The sequence below is a fragment of the Clarias gariepinus genome, chromosome 24, assembly GCF_024256425.1.
Source record: "Clarias gariepinus isolate MV-2021 ecotype Netherlands chromosome 24, CGAR_prim_01v2, whole genome shotgun sequence".
Classification (NCBI taxonomy): Eukaryota; Metazoa; Chordata; class Actinopteri; order Siluriformes; family Clariidae; genus Clarias; species Clarias gariepinus.
The window spans coordinates 13,837,879-13,860,019 of NC_071123.1; the positions used below are offsets into that span (position 1 = coordinate 13,837,879).

The 22,141-nt window shown below is 38.8% G+C and overlaps 1 protein-coding gene across 2 annotated transcripts in view; it reads right to left on the bottom strand.

Annotated features, from left to right (window-relative positions):
- lamc3 (laminin, gamma 3) overlaps positions 1–22,141 on the bottom strand; it is a 132,362-nt gene that overhangs the window by 22,313 nt on the left and 87,908 nt on the right. For both annotated transcript variants that reach the window (XM_053485271.1, XM_053485272.1), the window contains exons 13-17: positions 11,683–11,871; positions 11,298–11,549; positions 10,840–10,993; positions 9,428–9,570; positions 8,095–8,273 (exon numbers count right to left, since the gene is read on the bottom strand). In XM_053485271.1, the coding sequence (XP_053341246.1) occupies positions 8,095–8,273; positions 9,428–9,570; positions 10,840–10,993; positions 11,298–11,549; positions 11,683–11,871 (917 nt within the window). The remainder of the gene's footprint in view (positions 1–8,094; positions 8,274–9,427; positions 9,571–10,839; positions 10,994–11,297; positions 11,550–11,682; positions 11,872–22,141) is intronic.

A 22,141-nucleotide genomic window follows, 5' to 3' on the forward strand; every position in this document is an offset into this window, starting at 1 on the left:
CCATTGGACTACGATTTGGAAGGTCCCAGGTTTAAATCCCATGACCACCAAGTTATCACTTTTGGGTCCTTAACTTTTGGCAAGGCCCTTAACCCTCAACTACTTAGCTGTATAATGAGATAAATTAAGAAATTTCCCCACTGTGGGACAAATAAAGGTGTATCTAATCTTCTAGTGCATAGTTGTACAATTTAAATTGTTCATAAATGTTCATATATCATAAATTCAGACACGGGTTTCACTTGCATGCTGTAACATTACAGTTATATAACAGGGTGATATGATAATGCCCAAAATGAATGGAATTCATTCTTCCAACCCGAAGGTTAATTTTCATTTTTAAAACATGTCCCAAATTGTTTTATTCATGTACCAGAGCAATTTGATAATAATTACAATTTGTATTAATTAATAAAATGCATCATACTTTGTATTTGTTGTTACAATAAATGCTGTGAAATCTTTATGTTTTTCATAAAGTACAAAATCTGTAATTTACTCTGAAATGGCATTGTCCTTCTTTCCAGACACTAGACACTAGAGACTCCTTACAACCCTCTACACATAAAACTTATATTTATATATTTAACCATAACATTAACCATACCTTCTATTTTATGTAATCTTTTTAATTTGTATTCATCTGTTTATGTAAATCATCTACTGTGTGTAGTACTGTAGGTGTTTCTGTAATTACTTCCTTAGATAACATACAGGAATCAATAATTATATTAATAGAAATATTCGCCATACTACCATAGTCCACATACTGTATGTAAAGAGTGAAGGTGTAAAGAAAATGGTAGATCAGTAAAAGAATGTCCCTTTACCTGAGACTTGATTTATGTTCCTTACTTTGGCCTAATTTTAATAGCTGTGTAGTTTCCCTGTTGATAGTTTTAAGCAGAAGATAATTAGATCTGAGGTGAATGTTACTGAGGTACTGTTATTCAGACATGTTAACAGATTTATTTTAGTTCACCTTCCTAAGTCAGTTGGTTGTGAAATACATTATTGCATTCTAAATAGTCATTGAGATGATTGAGATAATGGTGATTAATGATTAACGTTTGGTTTAACACTTTCCACATAGCTGAAGAAACTACATTTATATTTTAATATTAGGAAAATATTTTTTTTTGTTTCACCATCACCCTAAAAGACATTGATCCTTTTCCCCCTCATCATTTTATGCACAATACACCACAATGACAAACTAATAAAAATGTTTGAGTGTTTTGTTAATTCCTTTAAAAAAAATATCATTAAAATAAATATTCAGACCCATCACTTAGTACTTGGCTAAAGCACCTTTGGCAGCAATGACAGCCTTCAATCTGCTTGTGGATCATTCTACAAGCTTGGCACACCTGTCTCTTGGATTGTTATGGTGGCATGCTTCGGATTGCTGTCTTGTAGAAATGTAAAATGTTGCCCTGTCTGAGACCATGAGCACTCTGGAGAAGATTTTTACTCAGGATAGATCTTTATTTTTTAGCATCTTTCTCCCCCTCTGATTCTAACCTCCCAGTCTCAGTTGCAGAAAAAAATAACTTCACAGCATGATGCTGTGACCACTGTAGAGATGTTTGACTGTAGGGATGATTTTAATTAGGTTTTGCACAATGCCTAATTTCCTAATTCATAATAATTAAATGTTTGTGGAATCAGACAAGCTGATTTTGTTTCACATGATCTGAGAGTCTTTGAGGGGATTTTTGGTAGACCCCTAGATGGCTGTCACATGCTTTTACTGAGAACTTCTGTCTAACATCGAGGCCTCTCCCATCTCCACAAGGGTCACTGGATCTCATTTGTAGTGACCCATGGGTTCTTAGCTACCTTTCTGACAAAGGCCTTTTATCCCTAACTACTCAATTTGGCTGGGTGGCCAAATCTGGGAACACTATTGGTTGTTCCAAATCGCTTCTATTTGAAAATGATAGAGGCTATCCTTTCCAAGGTATGAGGCGCCGTATAGGGCTTAAATCAAACTTTATTCATGCACACACATATGAAACACTTGCATACACATATATGAAACACTCACACATACATATATACTACTAACTGCTCAAACAACTACATATGAAATGCGCGCGCACACACATACATACTTTCCGCGCACATACATACATACTTTCCGCGCACACACATACATACTTTCCGCGCACACACATACATACTTTTCACGCACACACATACATACTTTCCGCGCACACACATACATACTTTCCGCGCACACACATACAAACTCTTCTCGCACATTCACCTATGAGATTCTCAGTGTAACCGGAAGGCATTTCAGTGTAACCGGAAGGCATTTCAGTGTAAAAGGAAGGCATTTCAGTGTAACCGGAAGGCATTTCAGTGTAGACGGACTTGTCGCTTCATTCTCCCTGAATGGTAGTACTGGTTTGTATCATCACTGCTCAATCACATATTCAGAACTATCCACATAATGTCTGAATATTTCAGCGGCAGAAAACGCAGGTGATGATTTGCAAAAAGAAAATTAAAGCACGAAATCTGTGGCTAATATGTCGGATCCTACAACAGAAAGAAATACTGTTTTGTGAAATGTGTTTCCTCGCCTTCGCTAATATGAACAACTCATCGGAATCCCACGGGACAAACATTGTTCCGACCCCCCATATCACCCACTTTTGTGGTGATAAATAAATCACTCGTTGTCTTCTAAACTGTCCATTAACGGTCTATTTAAGAAACGCTACTACTAATCAGGGAGAATGAAGTTCATATACATTGAAATGACTACTCCCTACACCCTACTCCCTGCGCAGGAAATGTCTGAAAAGGGAACTTCACTCTACAAAATTCCACCATTCAGAACACCATGCAACGTCACTTCCTCCTTGCGTTACCATGGTAACACAAGCACCTCGGATACCTGCTGCTGTGGAAATTTCACGCTACGGACATTAAATATAGATTATTTATTGAAACAAAAACTGATACCATAAAAAAATATAAAACGTATTATTTATTTATTTATTTTTACAGATTACTAGCCTATATAATACGAATGGTTTCTTTATTAAATCAAAATGTAAATTATTGTGTCCTATTTATATGATGTCCTCGCCTCGATAATAATTATAATAAGAATATAAATTCTTTTTCGAGTAAAATTTTTTCACACTCCAGCGATATGTAATGACTTATAGGAAATTATCCATTCCCTTTTCCGCTAAACTAAAGATCCGTTGTTCACTCGTTCCCTACACCGCTACAGTTGGCTTTGTGCGCGTGCACAGAAAGTATTTATGTGTGTGTGTGCGTGCGTGTGCGCGGAAAGTATGTATGTATGTATGTGCGCGGAAAGTATGTATGTATGTGCGTGAAAAGTATGTATGTATGTGCGCGGAAAGTATGTATGTATGTGCGCGGAAAGTATGTATGTATGTGCGCGCGCATTTCATATGTAGTTGTTTGAGCAGTTAGTAGTATATATGTATGTGTGAGTGTTTCATATATGTGTATGCAAGTGTTTCATATGTAGTTGTTTGAGCAGTTAGTAGTATATATGTATGTGTGAGTGTTTCATATATGTGTATGCAAGTGTTTCATATGTGTGTGCGTGAGTAAAGTTTGATTTAAGCCCTATACGGCGCCTCATACCAAGGTCTGTGTCTTGACACCATCCTGTCTCACCTTCTGTTTTTATGGATTTTCATTTTGACAGGCTTTTTTTCACTCTGACATGCAACATCTATTGTGAGACCTTACAGTGAAGTCCATACATTTTGGAACCTTACAGAGAGGTCCATAGTTTGCCAATTGTCCTCTGTAAGTGGACTTTCAGCTGTAATTTAAATTTCCTAAATAAAAAATTCGGTCATGTTAATTGGTCCAGACTTCAGGCAGTCATTGACTGCATTCATTTTAAGTATTAAAATCAGTCCTTACATTTGTAATTATTTTAGTTTGTTCTATTATTTATGAGCTCCCAAAATGAATGTGTAATAAAAACAGCTGTAAATCTTTTAAATAAAAGCTGAAAGTATTAACTTTTCTGATGTGAGTGTTTAATTTCGAAACCACTGTGGCCTAATGTATTATTTCAAATATTTCTTTCAAAATGTATGAACGTGACTGTAACTGTATATAGTCAGGTGTGCCTTTTCTAATTATGTCCAAAAAATTCAGTTATGCACAGGTGGACTCCAGTCAAGTTGTTTCTCTAGCGTCGTATTCCTGTTTGGCAAACACAAACCACCTTGGCATTGGCTTTCTGTTTGAATGGAGAAATAATCCTACATGCCTCAGTAATTTTCTACTATTAGAAGTAAATTGAGCTTGGTTGGAAAGCACTCTTGGCAAGATATGATAGTGGGATCAGAACAGTAAAGTGGGAAGCTAGAATACACAGGCGGGAGACAGAGATAAAGGACTGAATGCGTACAATGATGGTTCAGAGGTTTTTGCAATACTGTCACGCAGCTTGTATGAGTCACGTTCACGTACAGTACAGTATGGTTGTGTCTAACAGCATCAAAAAATCTGAATATTATCTAAGCTATGAAGCCTGAAAGCTGTAAAAAGGCTTGGAACATGTCATTTTATATACATATTGCAAATAAAATATAGATTTTTTAATTTATGAAATGAGTTTGCATTGTTGTGAGCTTGACCTTCCCTCTCCTCCCACACAAACATTTCATGTAAATTCGGCCCAAATATTCCCAAGAAAAAATATTTTTGCATTGCAACATGGACTGAAGTGTGTTATTTCACTTATACCACAGAAAATTTGCCAACAATTACAGGGTTTTATCTATTAATGACACATAGAGACATCAAGCATTTTAATGATTTATAGTTGGATTTTTAAATAATTAGAATAAATAAAATATTTTAATATCCAATATGCAATGTTCTAGCAATGATAAACAGCCTTGAACACTGCATTAGTTTAGTCATGCCCTTTGACTTACAGTAGAGCAAGAAGAAGAATGAACAAAAATAATGTTTGGGTGTAGTGACAAGAAATATCACTAAACTAAAACTTTATTTAATTATTCATCATTTCTGTTTATTTTAGCATTTTTGGTATTTCATCTGGCCTCTCCAATTAGGGTTTATCACAGTGGATCATTTATGATTTACAGTTTTGATTCGGCACAAGTTTTTTCTGCCAGATGCCATCCAAAGGCAACCCTGTCATTTTATATGGGCTTGGGACTGGCACAAAGAGTGTGTTGGCTTGTGCAACCTTAATGGCTGAGTTTGCTCCATCAGCCAGTAAGCAAACTTATGCCTTTTGCCTGGCAAGCGAGGACAAATGTTAAACCAAAAAACATGCATAATGTTTCCCAGGGGATCGAAAAAAACATGCTACCATCACCACTCTCTTTCATTGTTATATAACACATTGCTTAATCTCTGTTGAAAATTTTATGTTGCTCACTCTTACTGTCATCAACTTTGTCTTTGGGACAAGGTACTGGAAGCTCACAAAAATACAATCTCTTACGGATACAATAACTCACTTGCAACATGCTATGGACTGTGGGTTAGAGAAAATCCTTAACATTAACATTTTACAAGAAAAACCTTGTGATCTTAAAAGGATATAAAAGTTTCTTAAAATCGGCCACTGGCGATATACAGATGTACCAATGTTCAGTATATCTACACTCTTGCTTGTGCAGTACTGCTTATAGATCATATTAAAAATAAACAATTTGTTCGCCTTACAGACTCTGTTTGATATGGAATGTTCAAACATATGGGAATATACAGAGAAATTCACTCAAGGGCCATTTAAATAAGTACAACTTGCTACCTTAGTACTTTGTTGGACCACCTTTTGCCCTCAGAACTGCCATCCTTCATGGCATAAAATTAAAAGGGTGGTAAAAACTGTCCGTAGAGATTGTGATCCATATTAGCATGATAGCATCATGCAGTTGCTGCAGATTTGTTTGCTGTACATTTATTGTTTGAATCTCCTGTACAGGTGCTCTATGGGATTGTGATCTGGTGACTGTGGTGGTCATTTGAGTATCAGTCTGAACCATTCTGACCATTCTCCTCTGACCTCTTACATCAACATGGCATTTTTACCAAGTGAACTGCCACTTACTGGATATTTTCTCTTTTAGGACCATTCTCTGTAAACCTCCCATTAGGTCAGCAGTTTCGGCAAAACTCTTCAGAAAGGCACTTATGGTATCTTTCTTTATTTAACCACAGTTAGTGACAGTTAGTCTTGTAATTCCTATAAATTTCTCTTTATATTTCCATTTATTCTGCTTTAGTATACCAGCTCTGTTAACTGTTAAGTGTTTTTTTGGACAGGCAGCTTCTCTCTCCCCAGTATGGCGAACCCCAAGGAAGGAGGAGTAATACATACCGCTTCTTGCAATAGTATTCATATGCCTTAAACTTTTTCACATTTTGTCACCGTAAAATTACAAATGTAAATGTATTTTAGTGGGATTTTGTTTGTTAGATCAACACAAAGTGGCACATAGTTATTCAGCGGAAAGAAAATGATAAATAGTTTTGATAATGATAAAATTCATCATTTGTATGCATGGGTTAGGGCATTGGCATCAGTGGTTAGGGCATTGGCCTACAGTCCAGAAGGTCCCAGGTCTGAACCTCACCATTGCCAAGTATCTCCTGTTGGGTCCTTTTACCCTTAAACTGCTCGGAAATAAAAACATTAGTTGCTTTGGATAAGGGTGTCTGCCAAATGCTGAAGATGTCTGTATTCAGCTGGCTTTACTCTGACACCCCTAACTAAAATCCAATGGAACCAATTGCCTTCAGAAATCACATAATTAAAGTCCACCTGTGTGTAATTTAATCTTAGTATAAATACAGCTGTTCTGTAAGGGTTTGTTAGAAAACATTAGTAAACAAACTGCATCCTGAATCCCAAGGGACACATCAGATAGGTCAGGGATAGTTAGTTGTGGAGTAGTTTAAATCAGTGTTATGTTATAAAAAAAATCATTTGAACATCTCATGGAGCATTGTTTAATCTATCACCAAATCTACCAAGACAGGGCTGTCCAACTGAACTGACAGGCTGAGCAAAGAGAGCAAAGAGAAGCACCCAAGAGGCCCATGGTAACTCTGGAGAAGCTACAGATATCCACAGCTCAGGCAAAATCTGTGCACAGGACAACAATTAATCGTGCACCAAATCTTGCATTAATGGAATAGTGGCAAGAATAAAGCCATTGTTGAAAGTAAGCCATAAGAACTCCGATTTGCAGTTTGCGACAGGCCATGTGGAGGACACAGCAAGTTGTAGTTTCTCTGGTCAGATTAGACCAAAATGTACCTTCTTGACCAAAATGCTATGGTTGGGGAAAAACTAACACTGTGCATGATGGTGGCAGCATCATGTTGTGGAGAGGCTTTTTTCAGCAGGGACAGGGAAAGCTGGTCAGAGATGATGGAAAGATAGATTGAGCCAAATACAGGGCAATCTTAGAAGAAAATCCATCCAGAGTGCAAAAGACCTGAGACTGGGGCAGACCTTCCAACAGGATGTCGATCCAAAAAATACAAGTTCAAGGGGTTCAAGGGGTATGAATACTTTTTTACTTATTTTAAAAGACCTGCATTTTTTCCCAATTTGCATGTTACACATGTATTTACAAAGTCATACAGAAGTACAGAGATATTTGGCACAGAACCTGCAAACGATACTCTGCAGTGCCAAAAGTGGTTGCAGTCCCCTGAACACTATATTCACATTTACTTTTTAATTCTTTCATTTACAGTTTTATTCCTGTTTAATTTTTTTACTCAATATAGTTGCAATTTCTTACCAATCACCTTATTATTCCTGACTTCTCTGATGATTTTATTACCTGTTCTACATTTATATTTTATACAGTATTATGCAAAGTGTTTAACTATCAAGAGTTGATATTTTTGGTTGTCTGCCTGTGTAAAATTCCTGTTAAAATAAATTTGAATTTTCTCTCCCTCTTCCATCTGATAAGATTCTTATCTTATTTTAAACAATAATGTATTTGTTTTTGTAAAATCTAAGACTCGCATGGACACACATGCATGCACGCATGCGCATACACACACCTACTGTACCTGGTCTCTGATGAGACTGTAGCACACAGGGCACTCCTCACACTGGTGGGTCAATGGGTTTTGGTAGTGATTCAGCTCACACTTGTCACACTTGTAACCCACAAAACCTTGGCGACACAGGCACGTTCCGTTGGCATGGCACTGCATGGACACTGATCCCATTGGGTCACAGTTACAGGCTACAGGAAAGTCCAAAGTAAGAGTTTTAAGATATTTTTGCATAGTTACTAGTTTCTGTCTGAAATGCTTTTCATTTTTACATATACAGTACCAGTTGAAGTTTGGACACACATGATTCAATGTAATGTTAATTCAATGTTTTTTGTTTAGTGGTTAATTTTTTACATTTTAGAAGAACACTTAACCTAAAATTAGGTAATTAAGTCACCTTTCTTTCAAGAACAGAATTACTTCATTGTACTTGCAAAGCTCATCAAGCACCATGATGAAACTGGGTCTCATTTAGACCGTCCCAGGAAAATAAGACCAAAACTTACCTCCGCTGCAAAGGAGAAGTACCCCCATTTGGGGGCCAGGGGTAGCTCAGTGGTTAAGGTATTGGACTACGGTTCGGAAGATCCCAGGTTCAAACCCCACAACCAACAAGTTGCCACTGTTGGGCCCTTGAGCAAGGCCCTTAACCCTCAATTGCTCAGATGTATAATGAGATAAAATTGTAAGTCGCTCTGGATAAGAATATTTTTCTCAACCACAACACAATACAGCACTAATATCATCTCTTTTACATCCAACAGTGGGCATTCATGGACAGTATGGACACACTCATGCACAATTTTTGCACTATATACTTATACTATTCATTATGGACCACTGCACAAAACAGTTTAATAATAAGACACTTTAAGAAGTCAGTCACTTTATGCATATTTGCACACCTCAGCCATTTTTTAAATAACTTATGGACAAATTTCTATTTTCTTCTTTCATATTTCTATATTATTTATATTTTACCAGTTAACTTTATTTTCTACCGTATTACCTTTTATTTATATTTATTCTTATGTTTAAGTTTTTATTTTAAGGTCACTGGTAGTCGAAAAAGAATTTCACTGCATATCGTACTGTGTATGACTGTGTACGTGACAAATAAAAATTTTAATTTGAATTTGAAGTTCATTTAGAGTTACCAGCCTCAGAAACTTTGTGTTATAATATTAAAGAAATAAAAATCAGGAAAGACCATTGATTTAGAGGGTGTGTCCAATCTTTAGACTGGTAGTGTAAGCTGCAGTATACTGCAGTAATGTTCAGTAAAGTCAAAGTATTATTTGAGGAATAGAGACACAAGAGAGAGACACAACAGATTGTGTACCTCTGCAGCCTCTGGATGAAAATCCAAAAAATCCCATGTGACAGGCACCACACATTCTGCCCTCGATACCTGTCCGACACATACACTGGCCTGTGATTGGGTGACACACCTGGGATGAGGAGCCAGTGGGATTGCAGTTACAGCTGTAAAGAGGTAAAAGAAAGCTGTCTGATAAGATGTTCATTTATATTGCTTACAGTACATTATTAAAAGTGATGCAAATCTAAAACAGAACATGACATGTGACATGACATCAGTCCTTTCACATAATATAAGTATGTTTTCGTCACAACCAACACCCATGAACTGAATATTTTATGCTGAATAGGTATTATTGAGTTACTAGATTAAAGGTTTCCCCAAACTGTGTTTTGTGATCCCATGTGGGGACTCTTAATTTTATAAGGGGCGTTCAAGTCGAACTGGGACTAAAATTCTTTGATGAGTGAGGGCGTAAAACCGATTGACATCTGCGAGTAATGATCACAGCCATGTTAGCTCAGAGCCCACTGCAGTACAATGTCTGATCCTTGAAAATGAAGCAATAACCTGGCATCAAAATGAGAAAGAGACATCATGGCTCCGGCGACCATGGCTCAAGCGTACTGAAAAACTTTGAACCTTGATAGTATCTAAGCACTAGTGGAATAAGTGCTTTATTGTAGCAGCGGATTATATGAAGAAATAAAGGTAGTTTCTCCCCTCATGTCTGTCTTCTGTTATTATACACAACCCAAAGTCCCAGGTTGGTTAGAAAAAATAAGAAAAGCTCACAATTTCTTTTTTTATTTTATTCCTTCAAGTAATGTTAGAACTATTAACTACTGATTGTGTGATCTTTTAGTTTAAAACTTTTTTAACTATCCTGAAAAGCTCCTTTCCCTCCAGGGTCTGGGTTCGATTCCCGGCTCTGTGTGCATGAAGTTTGCATGTTCTCCCCGTGTTTGGTGGGTTTCCTTCCACAGTCCAAAGTCATTTAGATTAGGCTAATTGGCGTTCTCAAATTGACCGCATTGTGAGTGTGTGTATACGAGTGTGCTCTGCGATGGATTGGCCTGCCTCGTGCCCTAAGTCTCCTGGGATAGGCTCCAGGTCCCAGTGACCCTGAATACAGGATAAAGCGGTATAGACGATGAGTGAGTGAGTGAGTGAAAAGCTGCACTGGTATACTTGACAAATGTGCTTATACATCAACTTAAAAATACCACTATTGCATCTTAAGTCATATTTTATTCATTATTCTAGACAACTACTGAGATCTTATATTACTGACCCCGCCCTCCTAACAAGGCTTTAAGCCAACAAGCCTTTTTTTTTATCTTCTTCATCTAATTGTTTTTCTTTTTATAGTCTGTGTTATGAATTATAAAATTCTTCTGAATTATAATAACACTTTTTTTGTCACAACTCACCTCTCACAGCCAAGCCCTGGCTTCAGGTTGAAGTAACCAAACTCACACTGTCCACAGTCTCTTCCTGTCACATGCCTCAGGCACAAACATCTTCCTGTGCGAGGATCACACTCATTCACAGACCCCAGAGTGCCAGCCGGGTTACAGACACAGGCTGAAAATTACAGATCACACATGTCTAGTTCAGTTTGACTTTCACCTAAAATTAATATTTACAGTAAGTTATTATTAAGGAATAAAGTAAGGAATAAAACATAACTGGGCATGTTGGTAACAGAAAATAATCAATAATTTGGGGATGAAATCTTATCCTGAATCTGACCCTGAAGTTGAGTCAATACAATATCATTTTGGTTTTTTTTTCTTTTAATACCAAAAACAGTTTGCTATTTGCTATTATTATGGATATATTTTTAAAATAAACATAAATATATTCACACAAATATGAACACACTCACGCAGACATTTTTGTGAAGGATTTAGGGTCCTATCCAGAGCATTTCCGTAGTAACCACTTTGGCATTTTTCACATCTGTCCCCATCTGTGTTTCCTATACATTTGAGGCAGCGTCCAGTCACATGATCGCACACACCCACGGCATTGGGGTCTGTGTTTTCATTACACTCGCACCTTACACACGACCGTACCTCACCATGCCAGCCAAGTGGGTCACCGTAGAAACCATCTTCACATAACTCACATCTCATTCCTTCAAATTCATTGAACCCACATACAAAAAAAAAAAAAAAAAAAGGTTATGGCATTTTGTTAAAAACTAAATCCGGAATTTCCCAACACATGATTCTTTGAGCTGAACAGTGTAAAAATAAACTGTGACTCACCCCTCTGTCCTGATGGGCAATTGGTACATACCACCTCCCCTGTCTCTGGCACCTGGGCACATGTGGTACGGCCTGGGCATGGGCAGGGCACGCAGTCTCCTGGGCTGCCAGTCACTGCGTTCCCATAGTAACCATCCTGACAACGCTCACAAGAGGGACCAGTTGTGAAGTCTGTGCAGTCACAGACACCTGCATCAACACACATATGCATACATTTTAATGTATACACTGCATACACACTGGATCATTACATCCACCCTTTCATGTCCTGGGTAACATTGGCTTCTTACACACACATCAAAAAGAGCTTCAATAATTTATACACACATGCTTCGCAGGAGTGCATAAGCCTCATGAATGCAATATGAAAAAAAGATACATTGTAATCTGTCAGAGGAATGGGTGACCATGTGGCATCCATTTGGGTTCTAACTGCATCCTTGCACACTGTCAGATACCTCTACAGGAAAACACACACACACACACACACGCACACACGCACACACACACACAATCACACCATGACAGAATACATCACTGACAAGGGAATGCTTCAGTGACATTCTCTGCCGACAGATTCAGGGCAGAACGTGTACCTCTTTCTTTCAACAGTAGAGGGCAATGTATCATTACCATCCAAAAAAGTGTTGGGGGATGGGGAGAAAGAGGCAGAGAGACAGAGAAAGGCAGAAGGAGAGAAGCAAGCCCATGTGTGGCCAATTCAGAATCTAAATCCAGTCCGACTGTAATTGCTTTAGAGACACATTTCAAGAAAAAACAAATCTAAGAGTAAAAATGTGAGGAAAAAAAATCCAGATAAACAAGCCGTCATACAAACCTCTGGGGCCAACTGTGTCCCATGCCTGATTCCAATATCAAAAAGTCCTTTAGAAAAAAAGAAATCCCAAACAACATTCTTTTTATAACCTTGTTTGCCTCACTCCTCACGGACAGGGCACTAAAATTGATTTTAAGTCACGTGTTTTCAGAATCAAATCCTACGCTCTGCTAGCATTGCGTACAGTATAGCCCTGAACTGCAGATGCATGAATGACTCACAAGTGACTTTGTTAAGCATCCTAAGAGGGCCAAGACGCTTTGATGGTAGTTCAGTGGTTGTGAGTTTAAATCCCAGGACTGTGATAGAGCTGCTGTTTGGTCCTTGAACAAGCCCCTTAACCCCAATGACAAAGCTAGGTAGGTATATGGCTGGATTGCATTTAACCTAACCTGAGCAAGAGAGAAAGAAACTGCTCCTGGAAAGCATATTTGGTCGATCAACATACAGTAGAAGGTACATAAATCCTGTATAATTCCTGTTTTATTGTTTTACTGTATATAGAGGTCCATTTAAATGGAAACATTAGCAGAAATCTCACACAGCCTGGAATCAAATCTGCTGATTTTAATAGGTTAATATTTCCTGTGCTCATACAGTAGCAACCATCCTTTTATCACATTTACTACCAATATATATATATATATATATTTTTTTTAGAAATAAAGAATATTTAGGTATTGTGTATATGATTGTCCATGTTATTAGAAACGTCCCCCTTATTCAGTCACCTACACTTTTGGAAAAACATTGTCTGGTCTTTTTTCCAATTGAGCCTGTGCTGTATTGTAGCCTTAGATTCATGTTCTTGGCTGACAGGTATGGAACCCCATGTGGTCTTCTGCTGTTGCAGCCCATCTGCCTCAGGGTTTGATATTTTGTGTATTCTGTAGTGGCAATGGCAGTTATTTAAGTTGCCAAAGCATTCCAAAGTTTGAGTCTGCCTGGTCACTTTCATCTTACAACAAGGAGTTTCTGGCAAAAGAACTGTTATGTATGAAAATCCCAGAAAATCAGCAATCAGAGGTTTGAAATACTTAAATTAATCCTCCTGACCGCAACAATAATGCAACTTTAAACGCCATTGAGATAATATCTCCCTTATTGTGATGTTTGACATGAACATGAATTGAAGGCCTTGACCTGTATCTGCATGATTTTATGCAATGCACTGCTGCTGCCAGCAGACTGGCTGATTTGATAAATGAGCAGGATTACACATGTTTCCATTATAGTGACTTAAAAAAAAAATTAGGCCATTCGTATGAAGTATGGATGGGCTATGGCATTAATGGACACCTGGGAGTTCAAAATCAAAATATTATGGAAATGGGTTTAAAAAGTGCGAGGTAATATGTATAAATTATAATTATCAGATTGTCCCTGATGAGCAAGCTAGGAGAGATTGTGGTAAGGAAAACTCCCTGAAATGCCAATAGAAAGAAACATTGAAAGAAACCCAGCTGAAGAGAGAACCCATCCTCATTTGGGTAATATTAGATAGCAACCATTCTCATTGATAATCTTTTTTGGTGGGTAAGTCCTTTTTCCCCCTTGCAACCCTTGTATGGGCATACAGGTAAATGCATTGCCCAAGGGCCCAACAATGTCAACTCAGCAGATTGAACTCCTGACCCTCTAATCAACAACCCAGAGCCTCATCCTCCTGAGTCATCGCTACACCATTATAGTGGCCGGTGAGTGTTTTTTTCTCATAAAATATCTATATAATATCTTTTTTCTATATGTCTTAGCTTCACATATAAGACATACACTACATGTACTAAATGTTATAAATCCTAAAATAAAAAAAAATATTAATAATGATAATGGTGACAACACCCTTACTAACAAATACAGCATATGGCATAAAAAGGAAACAAACAAGCAATGTAAGTAACAAACAATAAAAAATGGTTAAATAAAATATTAGGCTTCAGCAATAGCAATGTCCAAAGTTATCATTTTGTACTCTGACTTTAGCTGTGAACTGTTGGTCTTTTGGCTGCTCCCGGCAAGGGGGTCGCCACAGCGGAATACCCAGTCCGCACTACAACTTGGCACAGGTTTTTATGCCGGATGCCCTTCCTGACGCAACCCTCCTATTTTATCCGGGCTTGGGACCGGCACTGCATCCAGTGGCTGGGGTTTGGGCACTGGCTGGGAATCAAACCTTCCGCATGGCAGGCGAAACACCTACAGTACCACTGAGCCACCAGTCCGCTTTCTGACTTTAGCTGTATATCTTGGGTATAATGATGTGTAGCAAATTGCCTAAAGATTGCTATTAACTTCTTATCCAGAAATCAATCCAGACCCTGCTAAAAAAAACTATATAAAAAAACTATATACATATGTTTTTGTTTAGTAATTTATTTTCTACATTCTACAACAATACTGGGGATTTCAAAACTATAAAATAACACATATGGGATTAGGTAATTACGTAACAACAAGAAAAACAACAGTTAGTTGTTATTTTAAGACACAGAGGTCAGCTTTTCTGTAATAGTTCTTGCAAGAACAGTATTGTCGAGTGCATTTGCAAAATCCGTCAAGCACCATAATGAAAGGCCATCCCAGGAGGGCGAGACCAAAACCTACCTCTGCCGCAGACGAGAAGTTCATTTAGAGTTATCAGCCTGAAAAATGATCAATTAACAGCACCTCAGATTAGAGGCGTTATGAAGTCTTTACAGAGCATAAGTAGCAGAAACTTCTCAATATCAACTGTTCAAAGGAGATTAATGCATTTTCGGACGCCTCCAGCATTCCTTTACAATGTAGAAAGAAAGAAAAATCAGGAACCATCATGGAGTTAGAAAGTGTTCTAAAACCTTTGAACGGTATACAGTGGGGAAAATAAGTATTTAATCCCCTACATCTTTTCTAAGTTTGCCCACTTACAAAGAAATGAAGGGTCTATAATTTTTATCATAAGTTTATGGTAAAGGATTGAGACAGAAAATCAACCAAAAATCCAGAAAAAGCACATGATACAAATGTTATGAATTAAGTTGCATGCGCTTCTTGTTTTAACGCAGAGTGTCACGTATAATCAACATCTGTGCACGTGTGTACTATTTACTATAACACTGTGACCATGTGTGTGTAAAACACATTTTATTTTGTGTCTGTATGCGTGTGTTTGTCTCACACATACACACTTCCAAATATTTTCTTTTCTTTTCTAAAAAAAAAAAAAAAAAAAAAAAATCTTTATTATTATTTTTTTTTTTGTGAAGCTGGTTTGGGACAATGACCATTGTTAAAAGCGCTATATAAATAAAATTGAATTAAATTGAAGTGTGTGTACAGCGCGCGTGATAAATAAAGCAGAAGCAAGTCTCATTAGAGAGACTAAAAATCCATTGTCTCTTTTATTATTTCTTTATGTGTCTTTGTGCACACGCATGTCATTGGACACCGTGCACCCCTAAACACATACACACACACACAGACCCCTCCTACTTTCGCCTTCACGGACACACAGACACTCTTTCTCTCTGCTCCACACAGAAACACTGCTCTGTAGCGATTCTTTTCAAAAGTAAAGTGCAGGTTAATTTGTTTACTTTAGATTCATACACACACACACACACACACACACACACACACACACACACACACACACACAGCGTCTGAGTGCACAAACGGAAACACTTATCTGTCGGGATTTATTTTTATTTATTCTAACTTGGTTTTTAAATATTTTTATCTTCTGACTGTCCCACCTTGGGAGGGTTGTAGTACTGTAGACTTAAAGCACTTTTTCATCTTCCTAACCACACACTTGAATAATAAGCATGACATCTCTAGAACTCAAAATCTCATGCCCATTCCTGACAGCTATCGGTCGGGAGAGAAGAAAGTGGCAGATGGAAGCAGAGAATGTGTGAGAGACCTCCTTTAATGAAAAATAGCTGTTCCACAGGAAGACTTTGGTCTTTAAATAAAGATCTGAGCTTGGGGGGACGGCTCACTTCCCGTTTTCCTGCATCTCCCACTATTTTAGTTTATTTGTTCTGCTAAATTAGATTTATGAGGCATTTGAGTTTTCAGGCATTCAGGAAGTTGTTCTCTACATATGAGTGTGTGCAGACTGCACAAATCCAAACAGCACTCAGGGCAATATATTAATTAAAACAAAGAAATGCCCCAAAGTCAGCACATAATGTACAGACAAAAAACACCAGCAACAACCCTTATTTAAAGGTAGAAAATACAGCAACAGCCTGACAAATAAAACAAATAAAAAATATGAATTCATTCCCAACAAACAGCATATAATGGTGTATTAATTCATTTAAGGTTTACTTGTTAGGTACTGACACTGAACATGAGCTTAGCTGGTGTTTAATGCACCTTACTTTGTACATACTGGGATGAATTTACTGGACAAGCAGGTTAGCTGTTACATGCATAATATCTTTTATATTTTTCGGAAAATAAGCCCTATTATTATTAATCTCCCCCAAATTAATTAAATATGATTTGTATAAAGTTGAATATGGTTTGTATAAAGTTAAATATGATTTGATATGATTTGTATAAAGCTAAATATGATTTGTAAAAATGTAAAGTTGATTTTTATAAAAATATAAATTATTTTCATGATTTTCGATTCATGCATCAGTGATCTCAAGCATGTGAAAGGAGAAGAATAATGTTTTTTTACACAGCATGAGAAGTTGTAAAAGATGTGGTTGGCTGAGTTTGCATCATTCAGAGGAAGTGCATGTCACTCCTCTCTCTCCTGGGTTTGTAGTTGTTATATGAAGGGAAAGACCTTTACAGGTAGGTGAGAACTTGCTAAAACTAAATCAGAGCAAAAGACTTAACATCTGTATTTAACAGATTTTTTTAAACCTCTTTTAACATTTGACCATCTGGCAATTCGTGCATTGCAAACTCCTCATGCTGCCAACCTAAAGGTTTCTCCTAACAAAATCAGGAGTATTTAGCCATTTTTCCAAAAGTGGTCACTCTGTTGCTTAATTACGTAGGTGTTTCAAGATCAGGCAATCTCAACTTCCTGCACGCACATCTTTTAGATCCAGAATGCAAACACATGACTGGTTCTGCATCCACCACAAAGCTTTCCCATACACAGATGCTTGCTGATAAAGACAACAACAACAAAAAAAGGAACCCCATGTACCAGGAGGAAGATATTATATAAAAATCTTTGTTCTCTGTTCTGGTCCCCAGATGGTGGAAGGAACTTCTGAACAGCTGAGGCATTGGACTAAAGATCGACTCCTATACAAAACACTTTAATAAGAAAAAATCTTAAAAAGCTGTTGTTGTTTTTTTGTTAGTTTTTTTTTTAAAAATCTCTCTCTAATATGTTTTTTTTTTTAGCTTAATGGGATTTTTAAGCCCTGACTTATTTGTACAAATTCATTTTTGACTGCAATTCGATAAGTCTCTATGATAATAAGAGAAGGCATGTCAGAACAACGAAATTGATTCAATTATGTGTATCACATATTAATTAAATACATACACTCATTAGATTGATAGTGCTGGAAGTACCATTCATTTCCCTGTATTGAAAGAGACTGATAGAGAGAAGAGAAGGAGTAAGTATGAGAGAGTGAGACAGAGAAAGAAAATGACCCATGCACCTTTGCTTTGTGGGTTCCTTTCTAAAGAAGATGAACAAGGAGATACAGAGAGGGAGAGTCATCACTAAAGGGGAGAAAGAAATGGAGATAAATAGAGAAAGTAGAAAATACCAATTGACAAAAAAGGAGAGATAATGGCCAGTGTACCTCTTATAGAAAGTAACACAGAAACAGTTGAAGCTGCTTCATTTACTTTGAATGTACGAATAAAACTCTTATGTGATTTTTTTTTTCCTTTCTTGGAATTGGTCACCGGTAATACAAGCCATATGTGGTGTTCAATGATGGAGCAGATGCCACACACAAACACACACACAGACTCAACATCTGTGCACCATGGGTTCCTGTTTCCGTTATTTGCTTTCTTTCCCTCCAATCTTGTAACAAGAGCAAAGAAAATTTTAAGAATGTCTGCAAAAAACCCTTCACATGGTCAAATACATATACAGTTTACACATAGTCCATTGGTTATTAAATATAAGTCTGAAAACTACAGGTTTAAAAAAAATGATGGGCAGCTGACTGTGTATTACGGACATTATGACAGAAGGTATCAGATAACTGAATTGATTATGCTGAAGCCTGATGTTTTATACTATGCAACTGGTAAAAGATGATCAAATCATGATAATATCACAGCCTGGAATTTTTTAGACAGACTTCAGTGCATTTACTGCTGCATTTATTAAACTGAAGCTTTTGATCCAAACATGACTCTCAGTGTAAAAATAAAGGATAGCAAAGGGGGAAAAATCAAGTATAGATTTAAAGGAAAGATTTGTCTCATTGTAGTAAAATATTTATATGTACAGTATGTGCTTTCTTCAAGTAGGATGGTCAGGTATATTGTTGAGGAATTAAACTAAAAAAAAATCTCGGCAGAATTTTGGCTTTCTAGAATGTAATAAATGTTGATGTGTACCAATTTTATAATTTTTGACAATTTCTATTAAAAAAAATTAAACTGTATCTATTGATCAGGTCATACATGCACCCCAAGTAATATTGAATTTTGCTTAGCCAAAACAGCACTCCAAATATTAATTAACACAACATGAAACAGGATGCCACCCTCTTTTTTATTATTATTATTTTTTATAATTTTTTATTTTTTTTTACCATTTTAGCGACTAAGCTCACTGGGCAACCTTACTTAATTTCTGACTTTATTTTTCCTTACCTCTCTTCAGGTAGAGTTTATTCCCCTCTTCCCCTTGGTCCCTTCCTGACATTTGTATGTCTCACCATGTTGAATTATTCAGCATATTTTGCATGGTTAAATGTCAGCACTTCAGAACAGCTCCTTATTTTTTGGAGCTCTTTAGGAAGAAGAAATAAAAAATGAGAAAAAGAAAATGTCACTACACGGAAAATGTAGATGAAGACTACAATACAGCCTCCAAGAAGAGTAAGTTGCTCAGGTTTACAGTAAACAGTGGTTGTTTAAGTTACTGTAACCTTCCTAATAGCTTGAACTAGTCTGACCATCTCCTCTGACCTCTATTATCGACAGGAACTGCAGATAGACAAAAAAATATTACTCTTTTTTTTTTTTTTTTAAAGAAGATATACATTTTCCTTTCTATGAATGGATGCTCTACAAGTATGCTTACAGCCCTGAAATGTACAAGTACTTAATAAGTTCTTAGTAAAACAGGTTTCCTTCTATGAGTAGTTTTACTGCACCATACTTTTTACTTTTACTTGAGTAGATTTGTGAGGAAGAAACGCTACTCTTATTCCGCTACATTCGGCTACACTCGACTCGTTACTTTTCTAACCTTTTATTCTACACATGCTGCCGGTAGATTTAACACTTGGCTATTTTACGAATCAGACGCAGCAACAACAATCACATGACTCTGTTTGACCAATCAGCCGCAAAAACAGTAACCATATGTAGTCACATGACCACACCCAAACCGGCAGCACAGCTGGCATCCAAGGCATCATATACAAAGCATGTTTTTGCTTGCAAAATAATAGCTTTATACTGCGGTGTCTTCTCTATCTGCCAAAACAGACACACACTCCAGCATATAAAGCTTCTAACCTGTCAGGACGATGATCACGGAAAGGCGTGATGTCCGTCGGTGCGTAGAGGCGGGTCCAAACGCAGGTGCAGGAACGAGGCGTTGTCTGGTCGAGGATGGACAACTGATGACGCGTCGCAGCTGGGATACGTGGAAAGTGGGGTGAATCCGTCGCATGGACGAGGGGAGAAGTCGTCGGACCGCGCATGGGTTGATTATCCTAGTTATCGTGAAAGGACCGACGAAACGGGGGGAGAGTTTGCGTGAGAGAGTCTTCAAGGGGATGTCCCTTGTGGCGAGCATGACTCGGTCTCCCACACGGTACTTGGGGGCTTTGATGCGGTGGCGGTCCGCCTGTTTCTTGTAAGAGGAGATGGCACGTAGTAAGGTTCGTCTGGCGCGTAGCCACGTTTGCCTGCAGCGGCGGACGAAGTGTTGGGCTGACGGGGTCTCCACCTCTATTTCTTGGACTGGGAAGAGTGGGGGTTGGTAGCCTAAGCAGCACTGGAACGGGGACAAGCCTGTCGAAGCGGAAGGCAGAGAGTTGTGGGCATATTCGACCCAAGGGAGAAACTTGCTCCAGGTGGTAGAGTCCCGGGTCGTCATGCAGCGGAGAGAGACCTCTAACGCTTGGTTCATGCGCTCAGTCTGTCCGTTGGACTGGGGATGGAAACCTGACGAGAGGCTGGGAGTAGCTCCAACAAGCCAGCAGAACGCACCCCAAAACCGCGAGGTGAACTGAGGGCCCCGGTCTGACACGATGTCTGTGGGAAGGCCATGAAGCCGAAATACATGGAGGACGAGTAGTTCTGCGGTCTCCTTGGCGGATGGCAACTTCGGAGGGGGCACGAGGTGCACCGATTTGGAGAAGCGATCCACGATGGTCATGATACAGTTGTGCCCATCGGAAGAGGGTAAGCCGGTGACAAAATCCACCGCAATGTGGGACCAAGGGCGTCGGGGAGCCGGTAGAGGTCTGAGAAGGCCAGCAGTCGGCCGGTTATCCCTCTTACAGCGGGCGCAGATGTCACAGGCTGCCACAAATCTGGGCACGTCCCTCCTCAACGTGGACCACCAGAATCGTTGCTGGACGATGTAGAGAGTTCGAGCAGCGCCTGGGTGACACGATAGCTTGGATCCATGGGCCCACTCCAGAACCTGTGAGCGCAGGCAAGGGGGAACGAAGAGACGGTTGGGTGGGACATCACTAGGTCCGGGCTCCTGGGTCAGGGCCTGCCGAACCTTGCTCTCTATGTCCAGTTCCATGGCGGCGACGAGGCAGTGGGACAGGAGGATAGTATCCTCGGATGTGGGTTCCGGAGAGGGTGAAAGCCCTGGAGCAGTGTCTCCACTCCTCCAGGGCTAGCTTGATGGCCAAGAGTTCTCGGTCTCCCACGTCATAGTTCTTCTCAGCTGGGGTTAGCCGACGGGAGTAGAATGCGCATGGGTGCATCTTGTTATCCTAGGTGGACCTTTGGGAGAGGATCCCACCAACCCCAGTATTGGAGGCGTCAACCTCCACCACAAACTGAAGAGAAGGGTCAGGGATAGTGAGGATGGGAGCAGAGGTGAATCTTTGCTTGAGCCTAGCAAAGGCTTGATCAGCTTCCTTATCCCAGCAGAACCGGGTCTTTGTGGAGGTTAGCGAGGTCAGGGGAGCGGCGATGGTGCTGAAACCTCGTATAAAACGGCGGTAGAAGTTGGCAAACCCCAGGAACCGTAGGAGGTCTCGCCGTAAGGTTGGTGTGGGCCAGCTAGTGACAGCCTGGACCTTGGCTGGCTCCATCTCCAACATGGACGGGGAGATGACGAACCCCAGGAAGGTGGTGGAGGATGTGTGGAACTCACACTTCTCCGCTTTGACATAGAGGTTATTCTCGAAGAGTCTCTGGAGGACCTGGCGAAAGTGGTGACGATGTTTCTCCAATCCTTGGGAGAAAATTAAAATGTCATCCAGC